Source organism: Buceros rhinoceros, unplaced genomic scaffold (genome assembly GCF_000710305.1).
Source record: "Buceros rhinoceros silvestris isolate BGI_N320 unplaced genomic scaffold, ASM71030v1 scaffold26980, whole genome shotgun sequence".
Classification (NCBI taxonomy): domain Eukaryota; kingdom Metazoa; phylum Chordata; class Aves; order Bucerotiformes; family Bucerotidae; genus Buceros; species Buceros rhinoceros.
The window spans coordinates 15,237-37,106 of NW_010392002.1; the positions used below are offsets into that span (position 1 = coordinate 15,237).

General features: G+C 41.7%; 1 protein-coding gene across 1 annotated transcript in view; it reads right to left on the reverse strand.

Annotated features, from left to right (window-relative positions):
• Positions 1-9,473: 9,473 nt before the first annotated feature.
• AFF3 (AF4/FMR2 family, member 3) overlaps positions 9,474-21,870 on the reverse strand; it is a gene marked incomplete at its 5' end in the record, with an annotated part of 36,157 nt that continues 23,760 nt past the window's right edge. Inside the window, 6 exons of the mRNA XM_010143599.1 lie at positions 9,474-10,197; positions 11,553-11,767; positions 11,893-11,942; positions 16,019-16,112; positions 18,540-18,611; positions 20,661-20,797. Coding sequence (XP_010141901.1) covers positions 10,076-10,197; positions 11,553-11,767; positions 11,893-11,942; positions 16,019-16,112; positions 18,540-18,611; positions 20,661-20,797 — 690 coding nt within the window. The remainder of the gene's footprint in view (positions 10,198-11,552; positions 11,768-11,892; positions 11,943-16,018; positions 16,113-18,539; positions 18,612-20,660; positions 20,798-21,870) is intronic.

The following is a 21,870-nucleotide window of genomic DNA, read 5'->3' on the forward strand; positions in this document are numbered from 1 at the left end:
ACATATTGTGGGATTATGGTCAGTGGAAAGATAAACTGCCGTAGCTGTGGCTGGGTGGGGGAGGCTTTGGGTAGCACACCCTCAGAGAGAAAGTTCTGTGATATTTTATGAGCTGCAAATCAAGCAATTCTGACTCAAATAATTTTACAAAAAATCTGCTGACGTTTGTGGCTATAAACAAAATATGGAAACGAATCTCTGCAGTTTCTTACAAAAATAATCCTGCTCATAAGCTGATCTTTACCTCGTCTGGCCAGGAACCCTCACTTAGAAGTTCACTACATGAAATGGGGAGGTGGAGAAGAATTGCAATGTGCCAGTATCCGGCCGGGTGTCAGCATGCCCGTCGGGAGGATGGTCCCCACGCTGGTGGTCCCCATGCTGAGACCACCACACTGCCTCTTCAGCCACTGGAGCAGCATGGCAAATGGGGAGGGAGATAATAGAACTGCTGCGATTATTGCAACTGGCTGGAGAGTTAATGACAAATTTAAGCATCCTGTTGTTTTGGCCACCCTGTGCTGTCTTCCCCACCCATTTGTTTCCCACACTCCCCCACAGCATGGTTTGTTTTTGGTGGCAACTCCACGGAAAAGAGCTCTGTAGGATGCCTACCGCAACATGGCCCTGCTCAGTGGACACCACCGCAGTCCAGGTTTCCATTAATAATATGCCCAGGGAGTCAGGGAGTTGCTACAAGCTGTAAGAGTGTGTGTGTGCAGCTGTGATTTGTTACACCAGTTATAGTCCCCATCTGCCATGGTCAGCACAGAGTGATGATGTCCCTAAACAGGAGGACCAGAGGTTAGCCTCGGGCTGCCCAGAAAGCAGCTCTTATCCTGCCTGGCTTCTCTGCTTCAGCTCCCACCCCTCTTGCTGCCATCCGTGTAAAGACACAGCCTACTAACAGCACCACAAGCACACCTTAGTCTGAGGCTCTCAACACAATGCCACCCTTTCTGCCTCCACCAACAGCAAAGGGCACTGCCTGGCCATCCCTAGGAGCTGCTATGGGACTGATAGTCTGCAGGCAGGCCATGAGCTTTAGGTGGCCCTGGGTGGCCTACAGGCTGTTGATCATGGATAAAATTGCCTTTTTCACATAATGAATTGAAAAATGCTGTTGAATTTCCATTAAAAAAAAAAAAAGAAAGAAAGAAAGAGGAATAGTGGCCTCACGGGCTCATGGCCAATCTCATCTCTTTTGCCATCTACAGAAAAAACTGTTTCTTCAGTTTAAAGGAAGCCAGCTCTACTTTCAGACAACACATGGAAAAAGTGCCTGTGAGTGTTTAGTACATTGGAAAGTGTATTTTTATGATATTTCAGTAATCTTAATAGAAGAAAGGTGCACATTTGGTCCTTGAGGAACTACTTACTTCTTTGGATTCGGGCACAGTGTATTAGAGAGTGGGCAAGAGATGGTCCAAGTCTAGAACATGTGCTTTAAACATGTCAGAAATAAATGTATTTACTGCCTACCTGTTTCCTGCATATCTGCTCCCTCCCAACACGATCTCAGCCCCATCCTGCATCAGCGCATCCTAAGATATTTACCAATTTCAGCAGGCTCTCATTAGCAACAGGTACGATTATAAACCTGAGGTGGGATTTATAGTACCTCTGTATCTGAGCTCATTACCTAAATTCCCTTTGTACCCAGTGGACAGAAACAAGCACTCCCAGGTTGTGATTCATTGTGCTTATTTTAGACCTTCGGTACAAAGGTAAACAATTTCTGTGTCTAAATCATGACCTTTCTTTCTCTCCCATTCCACCTTCTCTTGCTAGTTAACCTCAGTGAATTGTTACAAGGCTGATTGTGTGTCTTCAATGGCTTAAAAAAGGTTGTGTGTCTTCAGCGGCCTAAAAAAGGTCCTTGCACAGGTGTGAAGCCACCAGTTCTTGCTGGTTCTACTGCAGGGCCATAAAGCAGCAATGCTCATTCAAACAGATCAGTAACACAATGTCAAGCAATGGTGCTGGACCAGGAGATGCTGCTGTAACCCTTGCAGCCACGCTGCTGTTTCACATGGGGTATCTGAGTCACCAGCACTAAGGGCTTTCGATCTCCAGACTACTGGTCTCTCCCATCCACCTTCCGATGCGGAGAAGAGCTGGTCCAAAATTGTGCATGGAGTTATCAGCACTCACTGTTTCTTCCTCAGGAGGGAACTGAACTCTCTTGCTAGGAATAATGGGAGAAGGTGGGTGCCAGTCCCACAGGTGGGGTGGGAATGAGAAGAAAACGGAAATGTCCTGAGCTCCTTGGAGCAGCTCTGCACTGCCCTCCATCTTCTTTCCTGGAGGTAACATCAGCTCTACCTTGTCCTGCATGTCACAAGCCCAGGCTGGAAGACAGGGTTGAGGAGGAAAATGTCTAGAACTGCAGGAACAGCTGACTGTGGGACCAGAAAGGAAAAGTGAAAGGCTGAAGAGATAAAAAATTAATTACTTTATTGATCATGACACTAGTTAGCTATGTGTGATTTGCTGTGCAAAGTCAAAAGTCTGTATCTTCCCACACAGCACCATATGCAAATGGAAGGAGCACTTGTTTGTTAGGGTGAAGTCAGACACTCAAAGGGACCTTGACATGCAAAGGGACCTTGACAGACTTGAGGACCCATGTGAACCTCATGAGGCTCAACATGGCCAAGTGCAAGGTCCTGCACCTGGCTCAGGCCAAGCTCCAATATCCATACAGGCTGGGGGATGAAGAGATTGAGAGCAGCCCTGTGGAGAAGGACTCGGGGGTACTGGTGGAAGAAAGGCTGGGCATGAGCCAACAATGTGTGCTCGCAGCTCAGAAAGCCAATCGCATCCTGGGCTGCATCAAAAGGAGCACAGCCAACAGGTTGAGGGAGGTGATTCTTCCCCTCTACTCTGCTCTTGTGAGACCTCACTTAGAGTACTGAATCCAGTTCTGGGGTCCCCAATAAGAAGGACATGGACCTGTTGAAAAGCATCCAGCGGAGGGCCACAAAAATGATCAGAGAGATAGAGTGCCTCTGCTACGAAGCACGGCTGAGAGGGCTGGATTGTTCAGCCTGGAGAAGAGAAGGCTCTGAGCAGACCTTACTGTGGGCTTTCAGTACTTGAAGGGGGCCTCAAGGTGGAAAGATAGAGAAAGGCTTTTTACCAGGATGTGTAGTGACAGCACAAGGGGCAACGCTTTTCGACTAAAAGAGAGTAGATTGAGATTGGTCTTAAGGAAGAAATTTTTTACAATGTGGTCATACTCTGGAACAGGTTGCCCAGAGGAGTTGTGGATGCCCCCTCCCTGGAAGTGTTCAAGGTGAGGTTGCATGGGGCTCTGAGCGACCTGGTCTAGTGAAAGGTGTTTTTGCCCATGGCAGGGCAATGAAGGGCAATGACTAGATGATTTTTGAAGGTCTCTTCCAATCCAAACCATTCTCTGAATCTCTGATTCTATGATAAATGTAAACCGCAAATGAAAATATCCTTTTTCAATACAAGTACTTTCCAAAATAGAAGAGAGAAAAAGATTAAGAAGGGCCTGTCCTTTGGTAAGTGTCATCTATGTCTAGCTCGTTCCTGCAGGAAGTGTTTCCTTTTGTGTCTATTGACAGTGTGAGAATTCCATATCTAAGAATGCCAAGTGGAGGAGAAAAAGATAACTAGCGCTAAGGAGAAAGAAGGATTTGTTAGTATTGCCTGAATAACACCAATAGAAACATTTTGTTCATTTGACTGGTGTTCAGTCCCGGTGAAGTGCTTTACTGGTGACATCTAGAGGTACTGTGTCAGAACAGAGCTGGGTAATGATGGTGTGATTTGGGAAGGTAACTCCCTGGACACTGTGCTCCCAACTTATCTCTTATTTCTCAGTTCAGTTACTGCTAATGTGCATCACAAACAGACGCACACTTTGTTATGAGAGAGAGTTTTTTTTTTTAATGTTTTGTAAAGTGACTAGTCCTCTCTGCAATGCACCATTCTAAAAGAAAATTTCTATTTATTTTAAGCTATTTGAAGCTGAATTTGGAATAACATATGATTTGAATACTTTTGGGGCTGTTATGAGAAACACACTTGGTATAATTGGGGAGACAAATTTCTTTCACAGCAATGCAAAGTGTCTCAAAGACATAAAATGATCTGAAATTCTTAGGACAGCTACACAGCACTTGGTTACCCTACGCTGTTCGCCCCATTATGTACCGTCGTGATTCTTGCTCTCTACCAGTATCAAAGTTATAGATACTCTGGGAATGGCAATTTCACCTAGGCTGTGACTCCCCTCAGCGCTAAGCACAAGTTTTATATACTCTGGTGCTTGCATTGAGAGCTTATATGGTATTTCAGGATTTTGAGGGTCTCGTACCTCTGGACTCAGGGGTGAAATTCATCCAGTGTACTTTGCCGTTTTTTCCACAGCTCTTCTATAGCACTTTCCTTCTGAGGATACAAAGTGATTTGCAAACATTAATTAATTCTCATAAAGTCCTATGAGACAGATAAGTGTTAAGTATCCTTGTGTTAGTACATATGAGAAACATGAGACCTGAGTGCCTTATGATTCACGCTGTTCTCCATATTCACTCCCAAAAAGGAATATGTGCCTTGGGACAGAGGAAATCCACATTTTTTCATCATTCTGTTGTTTTCCTTGGACCCTCTGGAATCCTTCAAGGGCAGCAGGGAGGAGGTTGGGATCCAAGCTACAACATGTGAGATTCAAGCTACACAGATCGGAAAAGAGAGGGACCCTTGCTGAATTTGCTGCTGGTTTTGTAGGGGAAAGCAAGGCCCTTTATGTGACCTGTGGGTTACTTGCTCCATGCTCCAGCCCTTTTGGGCTGCCCAAATAGAAAACAACGCTGAAAATGCAGGCATACCAAGAACAACAGAGCCAGACGGCAAGCAGAGGCAGAGGAATTACTTAAAGAAATAAGCTCCACCTGAATCCTGCCTATCTCACTGAGAAAAACCATGGTCTCCTGAAAGAATGATGGAGTCTTGGACGCTCCAAATCTTAGTGTTTTTCCACTATGTAGCTTTAGGGAGGTAAGCACATTCAGGGCCTAAACTGACTTTCCCGGTTTGTTAATTAACCTTAAGAACAATTTACAGCATGGCAACAAGTAACACTGAAGATGGAGTCTTGGCCTTATTAGAGGGCAGCTTTATAAGAGACATTAAAGTAGCCAAATTTTCATGCTAACAATATTGGGTGAGAGACATTGTTCTCCAGTTTTTGAGACGGACTAGAGATAAGATCATCCAAATGCTTTTCTGAATGCATTCTGACAAATTTATCTATGATTACATGCCTTCCCAGCCCTCGGTGCTCCGCACATAAGCTAATGTAACAATTACAATTATCATAGTGCTCAGACCTACTAGGCCTTTTTAAGACAGGAAAATCAGACTAATTCTCTAGTTCCAATCACAACGAGTTCAAATATGTGACGTAAATGCTAACAAAATGAGAGGCATGTTAGGTCTGCGCCAGCCAAACTTCCATTGTTATCTTAACAAGTCCATATTCTTCAGGCATTGTTTGTATTTCTATTATGCCAGGATATTTTATTCTTTAGTTTGAGGATTCTCCCTGAATGGGGGAGGGAAACGTTGCTATCGCTGTGAAAAAGAAACTTTCTGACATATTAAGCATTAAGAGGATTATGTAAAGGCAAGGCATATTGCAGAAGGAGATGTTCTTAATATAGCTTTTACTGTGAACCCATGACCCTCCAGAAAATTTAGGAGAGTTGAGAAACCTATTGCTTTGACAATCTTTTAATTTAAAAAAAATCTTCTTGTAAAAAGATCAGGGAATTCATCCACTGTTATTTACATAAAATTCAACCTTTCCTGCTTAAACTCATGAATCATTTAATGTCACATCTGCAGGATATCTGAGGCAGATGCCATTAATCCAAGTCATTTCACAAATTCCAATTTCACTTGGATTAAAACCTACAACTAAGTCAGTGAACAGTATACACTATACATGCATTAAGGCTGGTGATTACTAAAGTCTCTTGGGTAGATAAACTAAGCACAGATTAGCCAGGTCTAAGTATATGTCCTCATCTAGGGAAAAAAAGATATTCTGACATTTCAGTGATGTAGATTTGAATCAGTATCCATGAAAAATGGTTGAACATTTGTATTACAAAAGAGATACTATGGCACAGTCCCAAAGGTGCATTTCTTATAAATTAATTAGCTACACAAATTATTTTGATAACAGCTACTGCACTTCTGAGGTGATATGGCTGCTCAGTGATGAGTACTTGATGATCAATGGTAGGCACTAGTGATATCCTTCATGCTGAGTGACGTTTATTACTATTTAGATTTACAGTATATACACATGTGTTTGTATCTACACTTAGGGCTTGATCTTCTTAACCTCCTTTACCAAGGTCCTCTGTTCACTATAATCAATCTCTTCCTTTGGAGCGCTCTGATATTTGGATAAAAGAAATAGGTAAACAAGGGGTTGGGGTATCCCGCCACGTGACAGGGAGGACTATGCTTGGCTTTTGGCTCCACTTGAACCTCTGCATATGCTTTGTTCTTAGATGTCACTCATGCCACCATGGAATACTATAAAGGATTAAACCCAAGGGGTCTGTATGATTTTGCTCTCTCTGCAGATCCTATAGGCTGCTCTGTATTTGTTGCATCCACCTGCAATACATGGTTCCTTTTAATCCATTCCTCTTGCTTTACCAACCCCGACTGATTCACGAGCCTCTGTTTGTAAGCAAACCTCCCCTCCAGGCTTAATCCTTCAGGGTATGTACAGAATGACTTCTTACCTTCCCAAAATGAACCTTACCTTCCCAAAATGTGTAAAGACACCTGCATGTTCCTGGAGTTTTTTCCTGGAGATTAAAACAAGTCGGTGTCTTTCATGGAACCCCCAAGAAGGACAGCCTGCTCTGGTCCTATCCAGAACGCACAGAGCACCTTTGACTCACGGCAAAGTGCCTAAGACTACTCAGGTTCTTAAGGTGGAGAATATGCTTAACTGGACTAGACTTAAAATCTACATGCACTTTTCCAGATGGAGCCCGAGGAAGATGAAATGAAGTATTCATTGTCACTGTGTCATTCAGTCATCTAAACAGCAGCAACTATATGCAGCAAATAGTCTGCAAAAAAGGGTATGCTAAATAATCTCACCAAAATAGATTAGCTGCAAGAAACCTTGTGGAGAGAAGGCCAAAATCTCTAATCCATTTATATTTCTGATTTGGTTTAAATGGCTGCTATTTCATCCTGTTACAACACCAGAAGTTAAGGCTCAGTGTGCTCATCAGACAACACAGGGGATGCCCGCACAAAAACTAAAAACCAGTGTGTTTTTCCATGGAAGCAATGGGTATTTTAGCTGGAATACTTCAATATAAGAACAACATACAAGAAAGGACAATAATCTACAAGACATCCTTAATACTTGGAAATGTTACAACAGGACAGCATTCATTCTTGCATTTCTTTGAAGTTTCTTGACATAATACATCCATACAAAGAATTCATCGTGATTAAGAAAAATATCCCGATTTTAGTAAAATAAACATGCTTCAAAGTTCCATATTTGAAACTCAAATGGCACATGTGCAATAAAACTAAACTCCATTTAAGGCAAGTAATATATGTCACTTCTAAAATTTCTCAACATTAAATAGCAGTAAGGGCTCCCAAACCCCCAAACTTATCTGAAGATAAACATCATAGGCACCATCAAAGAAAACAGAAGCTAATCTAACTGGAATTTTACTTTCCTGATCTGAGGAGAAATCCCACACTACCTTCATACAGTATTGAAGCAGCTGACAGAATCTGTTGCTATAGTCTAGTAAATCACGACAGACTTCCACAGCTGGAGATCAGGCAAGTGATAAACAGAAAGGCACCGATCAAGTTCTCCATGATGCTTGTGACCAAACAAATCGTGTTCCTTCTGGGGTGGGTAATAGCTAGAGCTAAGAGTGACGGGAGGACTCGGAGGATGTGTATTTTGTCATTTAAAAGCAGGTCCGTGTTCCCTCTTAAAGCCAGCCACATTGTAATAATCGTTTGTGCTAAGAGGTGACCACAGCCTGATCTCAGAAGTACTCTTGGAGGGGAAGTATCTGAGCACCAACAGGTACACAAATATTGCCTCCCCCCACCTCGGTAGCTACCCTGCTGAGTTGCTTCAAAGAATGCGGTGAATGCTCTGAGTCTGAACAATAGCTGGAGTTACTGTAAGCAGCCTTGAAAAAAAATCACAGGTACATGGGGCTCAGTGTGCTCTCAAGCCTGCTCTTTACCACAGGGTACATACAGCCTGTGTTTCCAAAGGTGTTTTACTGAGAAAACGTGCCACATTGTCTGGTATCCTTTTTTTCAAAATGCAGCTCTTAAAAAACAGGGAATCAAAAAAAAGCCAGCAGGGACCAATCAACCATCGATATCAGTACTTGTTCTTGTATCTGCTATTGAAAGAGCCTTTTGTACTCACATTTTCCTAATATATAGTAAAATTAGATTAGAAAACAAGCAAAGGGTCGAAACAGTGACTTGGGCATGAACAGTCCATTGAAAGTCACTGGAGCTGCTGACTTGAGTAAAGGCTGCAAATCCGATTACCAAAAAAAAAAAAAAAAAAAAAAAAAAAAAAAAAAAAAAAAAAAAAAAAAAAAAAAAAAAAAAAAAGGATTTTAAAAAAGTGTCCAAACCAGGTTACAAAAAAAAAAAAAAAAAAAAAAAAAAAAAATTCCAATACAGAACAAGAAAACTAAATGTGTGAAAACCACTGAAAATGAACAAAAATGCACTGAATGCAAGCACAGTTGATATGAACTGGCCTTGACCTCAGCTGACCCAAATTAAACTCCAATTATCATGGGATTAATTCTTCTGGCATGAAAAACACAGCCTGTCAACCGGAACAGAAAACATCCCATAAATCAAGAAACATTAAAACCTAGTTGAGGATTATGCACGAAGAGTGAGAGGATTATGATAGGAAACAGTTCTTAGCCTGATGAGCAGCAAACTCAGCTTCCCAGATAAAGGAAATTGCATGTAATGCTCGCATACAGCCTAGAAGAAAATGCTGCAAGCTTCTGCTAGATGAAAAAGATATGAAAGTCAAAATCTGTGGGATGAAGCCTTCCCATGCAAAGCCAACAACTGTCAGAGATATTTCTCTGTCTCTCTGTATGTACGCAGCTGAAATTAACACATTTCCTTTACTAAGTGGATTGCAGTTTGCTGTATTTTTTCATTTATCTCTTTACTGTCTGTAACAGAATGCAATTTTCCACCATCTCTTTTAAATTCTTGCTATCAGCGTATCTGTTTCCAGGCTTTTTGCTTGATACTGTAGGTTATACTGTTGTTAAGGAGCTGAACAAGAGGTGAAGTTAATTAAAAAGACAGGAGATAAAGAAATGCATGCAATTTTTTGAAACTTATTGCACGTGAAGGAATGCCATCTTTCTCCAACTTAACGCGGACTACACAACTCCTCTGTGTGCCCCAGTGGGGAAGTAACAGGGAGATGACACATTAATACTGAAATTTCTATGACGTGTTCATGCTTGCAGTAAAAGTTCTCCATGTCTACGATTTGCTGTCATTCATTCCAGTTCAGGAAACCTCTTGTATATGTGCTTAAGCTCTGCCGAAGTCAAGGGGATTTCAGTACAAGCTTAAAGTTAAGGATCTGTTGAGAGCTTTCCTGAATAGGGATCTGTGCTTATTGCACTTGCTTCAATCAACCCATGAGATTTTGGTTTCTGAGTTTTTCAGCACAAGAATAGAAAGGGCACATTTTGTGCATTAAGATCAGTTCTTTCTAACATTTCTAGAGTATGAAAGTGTTTGGAGAGTGGTACAGAACAATTCATTCTGAAGAGACATCACTGTATATTGTACATATGCACGCGTACATGTCTACACTTAGAAAAATTTTGCTCAATATTGAAGAAATATTCACCTTTGTTTGGATCAATGCTGTGGTTGAGTATTTCTGTAGCACAGTGTCCAGAATAACTGAATTATCCATGAAAGATATACTGTTCCTGTGAACGGCACACAGTCATTATGACAAGTGAGCGCTATTCCGCACCCAGTGAAGTCCTTGTTGAGTGTACTGAACTAAATGCTCCATACTGCTGTGCAAGGTGATGGGTCCCATCAATGCATCCAAGTCGTTAAAAAAATCTACAGGGAAAAAAAGACCCAGCATCAGAAGAGTGAAGATGTATTTGCTATTTGTCACCCTTTAATAGATTTTATTCTCTTGCAAATTGAGTCAAGCTGAACGTTTCAGGGGAATGAAAGTTTAGTGCTGGTGAGATTAATTTTAAAGGCCTGTGGTTCATGATGTTACAGGCTGATGCACAACAATTTTCTTTTTAAAGTACAAAACAGTGAGTTCTTCGCTTTGCTTTTCATTAATTGCCATTGAGTCTTGATAAAGCAGATGGATGCTGGGCAAGATTTATTTTGAGATTAATGACGACTAAATCGAAAAGTCTACACACAAGTGTCTATCTATACACATGCTGAATATTGAAGCTACTGTGACAAGAAATAAAGGTCTGTAAAACATGGTCAACCCAGCCTAATTAGTTATTTGGCTAACTAGCTTTTAGGGACTTAATTCTGTTGCCTACTTAGAGGCATGTGGTGCCCATTTGAGACGCCTGCAGGCAGTTGATACGTACAGCCCAGACTGGCAGATCTAACAGGACTTACAGGGGACTTCTGGAATGGCACTGTAAGAAAGGATACCTCAAGTGACATTTGGCAGCTACGGTTAGGCAACCGGCTTGTATCCCTATCTCCCCTTCAGGGTGAACTGACCAGCTCTCTAAGCCTTGCTGTTTGTATCGAACAGAGCTCCATCAACTGCAGTGGGACATTAGCCCCCCAACTCACATATACACACACCTACACTTAGGTGTCCTCGTTTGGATTTGAATCCTGCCCGTGCCCCTGCCTTAAATACATAAATTAGCCTGAAAACCAAGGAATACTTTATCAGGTCAGATGCTGAAGCGCTTGCTCATGGAAACCAGTTCAGCTCCAAGAAGCTTACTTTGAAGAGGGAGTGAGGTGCCTTGTTCCCATCTATGTCTGCTCGGATAGGGGGAAGGCTAGGGGCTGTTTGTTCCTTCTGCAGGAAGGAAGTGTGTACCTGCTCTTTGATGCGGTTTGGCTAAATGCATCCCATCCAGCTCCACGACTTTGAGGGGCAGGAAGCTGCCTTGCCTCCCACAAACCTTTCTCTCCAGGATGACATGGATTGCAGTGAATGCTTCCCACGGCTATGGTTCTGACCTGTCTGCATCACCATTTCTGACCAGCCAAATAAGGAAAAAAATTAGATTCTTCTAAGCAAGACCGCTATCAAACTTACCTTTCTGGGCCATTCTGGAGCAGACTAGGAGCAGACTGAACTAAAAAGTCGCCTCTGTAGTCCTACTTTGTAGACAGGATTCCTATCAAAATAGTTACTTTCCTGATCAAAATCATGTGACAGTCTTCTAGAATAGTCCATTCCCTTGACTCACCTCTGTTTTCCTTGGCCAGGTTGTCAGCCATCTCCCAGTAGTCATAGCTGTGCAGGATGCTGTTGGTGATGCTGACGTGATTGGCAGCCATCTGATGAATGCGCTGTGGGATGCTGATGATAGGAGATGGAGAAGGGGCCCCTGTGCTCCCCTGGGATCCTACAGAGCTGACTGGAGAAGGGCTAGGGGACATGGGTGATGGAGTTCCTGTGCTCCTGGAAACAGATATTAATACAGTTACTCATAAGGTGTTGAGATTAAAAACATGAGAGTATCAGAACTTACTGCAGAAAATATAATTTCCAACTGCAAATCTGATGTAAATTTCTGTGTGACTTACTTTCCACTGGCACCCCAAGGAGATGGGTTCTGGGCAGCTTTTGATGTATTCTGTAAAGCAAAAAATAATTTACACTGCATATAATTTATATAAGACTACGAAATTAAGAACATTAAACAGCATAAAGGCAAACAAATGTACAGAAAAAATTGTGCAGATAGAAGTATTCAAGTCTCATGACTCAATAAACCCACTCAGCCTAGCTTGGTGTTGTGATGAAGCAGTGCTGCAGCACAAACTCAAATCACAGTCTGTTAAACACCCTGGGATGGAGACTGGTTAAGAAAATATATTAGATGAAAACGAAACTTTTCACAGAAATCTTGGGAGTTCAGAAGAAAGTCCTGTCAGGACTCTTTGTGAGATTTAGCCTGGAAGGATTTCCTCTCACTCTCCTGCCGCCAAAGACAAAAGTCATTCCTCTAGGACCTGCAAGACTGTGCAAGTTTGCACAGCCTGGCTGACCACAGGGATCTGTGAATCTGAGGCTCCCTCAGATCAGGTGGGTGTTTCAACCACCAGGCTCAAGAATTTCATGATTGCTCCTCCTGGAGCAGCTCCCCTTGGTCTGAATATGGTAGCAATCACAGGGTCAGAGACTGCCCTTGTAGTCTGGTGGTTTTTCTAGCTGAAGGTTTCCCCAGAAGCCCTCAGAAGGGAACAGTTATCTCTTGTATACCTGCAGTCATTAAGCCTCTCACTGGTATACTGTGCTTAGGCTATAGAGTTTCCTTGCTTGAGGAGAGACTACCTTGTACAAGCACTATATCTACAGAGCAGAAGAAATTCAGGTGTCTGAAATAATGGAAACTGAATAGCTAAAATTATTCTGGTAGTTAATCCGCAAGAGTTGGGGGGAATTTACTGGTGGGTTCCTGCCTATTTGACCTGTGGAAAAACTCCTCCCCTCTCCCAAACGCAGTGACTGATTTAATCTCGGGCCTGTGAAAAAGAAGGATGTCAAAACCAGTAGTTTAAGAAACAAAACTTTTCTAGTCCATCCCATCCACAGCCTCATATTCAGCAATGGCCAGACTCTGATTCTTCAGAGGAAAGTGACGTCCTCGCACTCTCCCTTGTAACCATATATGCAGATAATTGTGGGCTGGAGAACCACCCTCCCTTCTTGACAACCACAGGAGATCAGGTGAAGTCCTGCAGCTTGAGATCTCTTTATGGATATTGTTTAACTGCAAGTCTGCAGGTGTTGCAAGCTGCAGGAGTTACAAGCGATAACAACAGGACAAAAACTCTTGGTCTCCCATGGCTTAGGAATGAAAACTGAGGAACAAGGGGCTTCAGATTTCAAGGCCCAGAGTAATCCTCCATGGACACATAGTCTGTTTCACTTTTCCACCAATCACGGAACCTTTATCAGAAGCTAAATTACTTTAAAAATGTATTTTATTTTATTCTTTCTAAAAAGGATAGCTAGTCATATAGAAATCCTGAAACACTGCTTATCCTCCTTGTTCTCATGTGTCCTGTTCTAATGTTTGTTAGAAAAACAGATCCAGTTTCAGGGTTTCAGGACTGAATTTTCTTAACTTCAGTGCTGACTTTTGGATTTTGTTCCAGTGCCAGCCAAACTGCATGTTGCCTGGTATCATCAGCTCTGTTTCCGTATACAGAATGATCACATCCTCCCTTAACCTGTTCTGTAGTAAACTGGACACATCTCCCGAGTCTCCCTTCAAAAAGTTTATTTTCTCAGTTTTGATGTGTTCTCTGAACTGCCTCTATTGTTCCCACATCTTTCAAGCACACATCAACACTGGCAATATCTTACCAGTGTAACATCAGTGCCATGTGTGCCCTGACTTTATTCTTGCATTTTGACACTAGACCTTCTACATCCCATACATCCCAGGTAAGTGGTATGGAAAATAAGCTTTGGAGTGTCCCATGGTGGGTTCTTCCTTCAATGGGTTTTTTTTTCTTTTTTTTCTCCCCCCCGCAGGATGGGCTAAGGTGTGAAAGGAAAAAACCAAAAAGTTCTCATTTACTATCCTAAATAAAACCAACCTGGGAATCCTCTGCCTTTGCTCCTCTTACAGAATAGTTTCTTTTTTTTTTTTTTCTTTTCTGATCTGTCTCAGAACTACTGGCCTTCATCTTTCTAGTGTAATGGAAACTGAGTACATGTTATTTACTTCCAGAGTCGAAGGCAGGTAAATATGAAAATCGAAGTGGAGTCAAGGATACTTCTGCTGTAAATGTACAACTGCCTTACTGTACAACTTTCCATACCCTTTTTCTCATCTTTTAGGTATATTACTCCAGCTTCCCCTCAGTTCTGCACCAGAAAGGTGGATAAGAATTCTAAACTAATGTTGTAAGGGACCATCTCTTACCTGCTTTGCTTACTGCTACCATTCTCCTGGTTTCTTTATGCTCTCAAATGTGTCTGGCCTCTGAATATCTGTACCTTCTTTTTAATTCTCTGCTGCATTAAATTTTTTTTACAATAGAAGTAAAATACTTGAAAGGAGATTTAAATAATAATTTTTACTTTTCTAAAAGAAAAGGATGTCTAATTTTCCCTGCCAATGTGTGTGACAAGATTTAAAATCTTTCTTTGATTGGTAATACATGTGGAAGTTCTTAATGTGGTCAGCATTTCACGTCACTTGGTTTTGAAAGCTTTTAGATACCAAATATGAAATGAGTGGAGAATTGGCTTGTTTTCCTCTGAAAATTATAGCAAATGGATTTTTTCCCCATTTTTACTTTCAAAGGTGAGACTACTTTCTAATGTGAAGCGATGCTATCATTATATCAGCAGGAGCTCTGCAAAAAAATAAGCTCATCTTTGCTACAGCAGAGTATAAGTCCGTTCTATATTTGCTATGATACAGTTTCTGTCTGCTAGTAGGAGACATTTTACATGGTTGAGAGCCTAACCGTCCTGTTCCCAATGCAGGTATTCTCTGAACTGGTAAAAAAAAATAAAGTACTGTAATAGGCACATATTTCTTTCCCCTGAAATCAAGTCATTGTTAGAGAAACATAACATGTAGAATTGTATATTGCTAAATTTTTAGAAGCAATTACAGTTTGACAATAATGGATCTGTCAATTTTCTTCACTGTCTTCATGTGTTCAGAATTTGGTCATGAGCATTTGTGCTTGTATTTGACTTTTTTTATTAACAAAATGTCAAAGGATGGATGTTTTTCATTTCAAGGTACCTCCTTCTGCAAAAAAAAAAAAAACCCCACAAAACAAACCCAACGGATGAGCCCTGTGTTCAAAGACAAATGGCTGTTCAGGTCCCCCAAAGCAGTTTGTCTTAAATCACTCGTATGTTCATATTATTTTTTTTTAATTAGAAAGATAAAGGCTAATTTTTTGTTTGTAGATCAAATGCTGGGTGGGCTGACTGCTAGATGAGCTCCACCTGAAAAGTTTTGTTCTTGAGATACTTTCCAGAGAAAGGTTACCTGTCAAATAAAATATATTAAAATATTTTGAATGACTTCCTGTCTTATTCAAAATAACCAGGGTTTGGACCTGGCCAAGAGTGGAAAACGGAAGCAGTAGCAGGCAAAGCAAAGCAGGGAGGAGAAGCCAGCAGTGCCGTGTCAAGTATATGGCAGATGGTTTGGTTTCCCTCCGATGCTTCCTTACAACTCCCACTGAAGTCAGTGTGGGCTGATTGCCAGTCATTTGAGTAACAACATGTCCCACTGCACTGTCCTACCTACTGATGCTGCTAAGTGGAAGCCCTGCAGCTGAGGACTGATCTAGATCAAAGTCTTTAACTCACAGGAAGTCTACTGGGAAGTGTAATCCTGGAGGGGGTTCTCAGAGCAAAATCTGCAAAACCTACTCACAACACAGCTGGATAGGACCCAACAATTGACCAAGAATAATCTGAAAATACCTGTGTGTTAGTACAATAAATTTCTCATCCTTCATGGGTGGACATGGTGTGTATTTTGCAGAGGAGCTCTTGTGAAGACAACAGAACTGACTAGAGACAAGGTGTTGCCATGGGAGTCTATGGTAAAACTCTAGTGACCTAGTAGGGGAAGAACAAAGCCCAGCACAGCTACTACTTTAGTAAGATGTTGTATTCCCTATAATGGCACACTGATTTAAAAACATGCCATAAAGAATGCACCTTGAAATACTCAATAAGCGCTTTTGAATACTTGACAGCATGGTCTCTCTTGAGCCGGAACATCCTCCAGTACAGAAGGGCCAGGCAGCGGAAACTAGAACAAAAGGGAGAGCAGAAGGTAAAACAAGACCCCCAAAGAGAAATTCCAATCAATTATCTTAAATTCTCAAAAGAACACAGTGTGGAAGGCTGACAGCAGCACTCGTTTACAGTACTTCACACTTTGCCATGATTTCATGCGCAAGGCTAGCTGTTGCAGCCAGGACAGGTCACACCGACAAATGCTACCAGTGAGGCACTAAACAAACTATACTCAGAAGGGTTTGCAGGGTTGGGTGCCGAGGCCTTGACTCTGACTTGGATCTTCACACTTGACCAAAGGACTCTCCTGTGAAAAGATCATTACAGGCTTGGAAGCAACACGTGCATTTTTTGGTATTTCTTTTTGTAAATGCAAAGGCAGACTTTTGGATCATCTTACCCTAGGAGTCTATTACAACAGCCTGGAGCCTATATAATAAACTAGAGTCATCCTGAGTGTATTTTGTGTACACCCAGTGGTCTCTTCCAGCAGCTGGAGAGAGCTGGGAAACAAGGAAACCTTAGATCTACTGAGATTTCACTGGCCAAGCTCCTTTGTGGGACACAAAAATGGAGATTGTATTGGAGCCTAGAGGCTATTTCTAGCCCACCTGCTTAATCTGTTCCTCAGAGGAAACCTGCAGTGGGCTGAAAAACTCAATATACTGTACTGGAACTGTCTGCCCTCGTGCTCCTCGTTAGCCTGCCGGGTGCTGCACACCTTTAAGGTTATGTAATTAATTGAGAGTAGTAGCTATTAACTATAACACATCACAATAACTGCTCATCACCTTTCAGGACACACAAATTCTTTTCTTCACTAAAGGCTTTAGGTGTGCCAGTCTATTTTTCAAAACAAGACTCACCATCACCTTTTCCCAGCAAGCTCTTTATGGTCAGCAAGTGTGGAATTGCCCTTTTGAATTTCAAGCAAAAATCTGGTGTGTTTTGTTGTCCTTTGGCAGCAGAGACCTTATTTTTAAAAGTGGTATTTAGTCTTGGGGCTAATCCGAAGCACCAGAAGGTGGCTCGAGTTTGGAAGCACAAAGCAGTCCCCATCTCCCCTCGCCCATGAGCTGCCCAAAGCTCAGCAAACCCTTAGAATTAGCAAATTACTCTTGGGAAAAAAAAAAAAAAAAAAAAAAAAAATCCCACTCAGGGTTTCTCAGCCTGTCAGCTTCCTGTCCCGAAAGCAGGAGGTGAATTTCTGCTTTTGGCCGCTGGAGGACAGTCTCTGCTTAGGTGAAGCGAAGACGGGAGCGCCGGCTGCCTGGCAGCCTGCCCGGCGGGCGCTGGGAGCAGCCAGGGGATGCGGTGGCCTCGCAGCCACCATAACTCTCACTCTGTCACCTTCACAGGTACAGCACATATGCAAATGGTGTCAGCTCATCTGCTGGCTGGCAGACGGTGAGTTAAGATCGCTATTCATCGCCCGGAGAAGGCACCGTCTGCTTTCCCTCGCGCTGACCTTTCTGCTGAAACAGATGCCGCGGCCCCGTGAATTTGGATGTGGTTCCGCACGCACCGAAGTGCTCCGGCAGTTCTCAGCAAGCCTTCCTAATATGGCTTTACTCATTTATTTATTTTAACTCTCCTTTAGTCGTTTCCCCACCTAAGCGTTTTTAAAGCAATTGCCAGGGGTGTATTCTGTGCTGCTCCCGATGGCACAGCAAACCGGTGACAAAGACAGGGCGTCAGAAAAGGAAAAAAAGAAAAAAAAAGGCATCTCTGAATATTTTGGTTTTCTTTTTTTTTTTTTTGTACAAATGCTTAATGAGGTCTTCTTATTTATGGAGGCTAAAGATGCATTTAATTTGGATTTTTAACAGATGGCTAATAGATGTTAAAAACACACTTGCTGATTGTAAAAGTCCACTTACTGAGAATCAGTAACCATGTAATAGGTATTTTATGTATTAACTACACAGATATTACATTAAAATTTGATTTTAATAACATTTTAGTGTTTTACTAGCAAACAGCAACCATCCTATAGAATCTAAGGTGTGTGCATATATATCTAGAAATCTCATTTGTGAAGGTAAGCCAAAAGGCATAATTATCTCCATCACTGTATCTCTCTTCATATAATGTAAATTTATGATTATTGACCTTAAAATGTCAGCCACAAAAGAAATTCTGAGCTACTGGTACAAAAGTACATCACTCATAAGAACAACAAACCATCAGGCATTTAAAAATTAATTACGCTGACGTCCCATCGCTGACCTGTCACAGTCAATAAGTATGGATTGCTTATTTACAGAGACAGAATGCAGCCCTGGTGCAGTGATACAAGGACTGGACCTTCCTGGAGCAGAAAGTATTCTCTTAATTTCAATAGACAACATAATCCTGTCTGGCTGTGTCCACCATCTGATTCTCAAGAACTGACTCACAGCAGAAAAGAAGCCTTTTGAGGAAATCTTGATCTACTAACCATAATGCTGCCAGCTGTTTGTCTTCTGGTGTGGCATTGGGGCCTGAGTGGGTTTTTAGCCTCACTGCATACCTTAAGCAAAAGGAAAAAAGCCAGTGTGAGTTAACTGAGACAGCTTTGTGTTACTGGTCAGGCAGCTGAACTGGTCGATGTCATTTGATCTGCCCCCCTACACGTTATATTTATTCAAGTTACCAGACATTCACGTGCTTTTTCTGGTTGTGTTTCAGAGATGTTTTGCCATTAGCAGTGCCTCCCTGTGCTCTTTAAATAGCAGTAACTCCCTTGAACATCGGTCAGCCCAGAAGGGAGCGTAGCTGGCGAGGTGATGCTGTCCTACCAGAATAACCTCTGCTGCTGTGGAGACCCAGTTACACAGAGTTCATGCAGAAAGGTTTTCACAGCATTTGAAGGCAGACAGCCTGCCTTGAAGCTGGTGCTGCCCTCACCCTGCCAGTTCTGAGCGTGCCTACCCAGCTTTGCTCCTCCAAGCAGAGCACAGCAGAGGGGGAACATGTGGCTCAGAGCTATTTTTGCTCATATGACATTACATTCAAATTCTATAAATATTAAACATCCACTGAGGTAGCACTGCTGTTTCAAGAGTGTATGTGCTATGCAATCACAAATTAGTTTCTGGAAATCTCAGCTTCCAGCTGAATACCTGAACAATGGACAAGGTTAGGACGAGACACAGCACTTCTGGGCTCATTTCCAGAAAAATACCTGTTCCCCGTAGTTAGCTGCTTGTGTTTTTTCCTATCTTTGCTTTCAAACTTTGATCCTGATATTTGTGCAAAGATTTGGTATGAACATTTTGTTTCAACAGGCATACCTGGCAAACCACTTATTTTTCTGAGCTGCAGCAAGTGAGATCAACAACAATTCACACTACCACACAACCAGAGCTACACACATTATTGAAACAATAACAAAATTAATTTCCAGAGTTAGGACCATATATTTACTGTAATAATGAGAAAAGACAAGGCAGACACAGAAAGAGCTTTCTGCCTTTTGAAAAAATAGAGGAAGGAAGAATTGCAGAGATGGGATGTATTATTCTCTTACTGAAAAAAACCCCTGATTTTGTTTAATAGCCTTCCAATTAGAAAGGTGGCCTCAATTCACTGAAATGCATGAGAAGGCAGCCCTAAGTGGAATAAAATGCCAATGGAATTGTTAACATGCAAGAAAATCTTCACATCAACACCAAGTCCAAAAGAACGGAACTATTCTAGAAGCTTTGCTTCATTATGAATATGATTAAAAATTAAAACATTGTACTTCCTATGAACTTAGTCCTGATGAGAATTGCATGTTTGGCTGTCCTGAAGAATGATGCCATGGTCACTGGCAGTGCATCTTTCTCCCCTAGTGTGGCTGGGCTTGTGTTCTTGCGGAGAGCATCATTCAGCTGTTGGGATGATTTTGACCTTTGTTTTCTCTACTGACACTGTCAATAACGTTAACTATTAGTACCAACTTTAATAGCGAAAAGGACTTAAGAGACAAGCTGCCTTCACAGGGAGTGAGGGTGGGACTGAATTCTAGACTGTCCTGTTTGGAGAGCCATAAAGGTAACCAAATGTAAAGGTACATTTAGTGTGAGCTGGGCTGCTTTTGGGACTCCACTGGCTACACAGCAAGTGGACCTTGAGTGCCTTTTTTTCTATCACAGTTCACATCTTTTTTTCAGGTAACCTTTAAATTGCAGTCTTAAACACATTGCTACGTTTTGCAAACTACCACTCCAGGAGAATGTTTTGGTATTATTTAAGATTATTTTTGTCTTTTGAATAGCACAGGACTTTTATCATGGAACTCTTGAAATGATTTGCAGCTCAAATAATATGAAAAGCTTTGTGTTTTTTGGGGAATGTGGTGGTTTGGGTTTTTTTTGGGGGGGCAAGGGGAGGATGTGGGGGCGTGGGTTTGCATTCTACACAGTTTCTCAATTTAGATTCGTAAATATCACAGATAATACATACATAGTACATTTAAGAGATCAGGCACTTGAGAGGACCTCGCTTCTCCCCTTTTACTGTAGGGAATTATGTGATAATGTAGACGAGCATATTTGCACAGAGTAACTCCCGCGGTCATCTCTTCCCTTCCTACCTGATGAGTTCAACTGTTTCTGAATACATTGTATAAGGGGATTTAGATTCCATTGGGCCTTGTTCCATTGCATTTCCACACTCAATAAACGATAGTGCTGCTTCTGCATAATTCAGTGCCTTTCCAAACTTCTCCACCTAGAGGGAAAAAATAAGGACACAGAGAAATAGCGTAATCGTCGAGATATGGTTACAGTTGATGGGATTTTCTCAACGTGAATTGTAAACTTGACACAAATTGGTGTATCTCCAGATTTGCATTTTTTTCCTACAAGAAAGGTAAAATCTATCAAACCTTTTGCATCAGCGAAAATCATAAGAGACAGAAAGTAGAGTTGAAAAAGTCTACGAGATGTTATTTGGTCCACCCTGTTGCGCCCAAAGAAGGAACAACTCTGCCTAGGACATTCCTGACAGATGTTTGTCAAAGCTCTTCCAGTGCTGGAAGTTCCACAAACTCATCAGACCTTTTGTTCCAGCTTTCATTAGAAAGGTTTTCACACATCTTTGCAAATGTAGTTTTCATCACTCAACAAAGAAATGTAATGATCATCTTGAACGAAGAGAATAAGGATTAAATATTTTGACTATAGCTCTTATTCAAAGGCTCATCTCTGTTCTCATGTCTTCTTTATCCCTACCATTTTCACATTGTTTGACTACACTCTCTTGTCAGAGAGTGCTTTCTATATCCTCCTCCTCTTTCAGGGTCTGCTCTGCTCCCTCAGCTTCTTCTGCCATCCTCCTTTCTTGCTCCATTTCTTCTTCTATTTTCAGTACTTCTTTGACAATATGTGTGTATTTGTGCACTTATATGGATGTATGTGCATACATATGTCCTCAGTGACAGCATATATGCAAATGTGCACATAATGTTCATACGTGTACACTTACATACCATTTACCTGCTCTCAGAATTTCATTTTTGAATGTGCATAGAGATAAATCACGCTAATACCTCTCTTCCCTGACTTTTCTTTCCTTCAGTCAGAACTCCTGTGGTACATAAAGCCCATTAGTGGACTGGATGCATTTGGCTGAAATCTGATGCACACAGTGAAAGGTTAATGGACCTTATTCTTTTCCAAGGGATAAAGATTTTAAATAGTAACTTTGGAATGGCACACTGGGTTCAATCTATTTTAGGTTCTTATATAACTCCCATTGCGATCATACTGGAGAACTTCACAAACTTTTTATTATATTTCTCT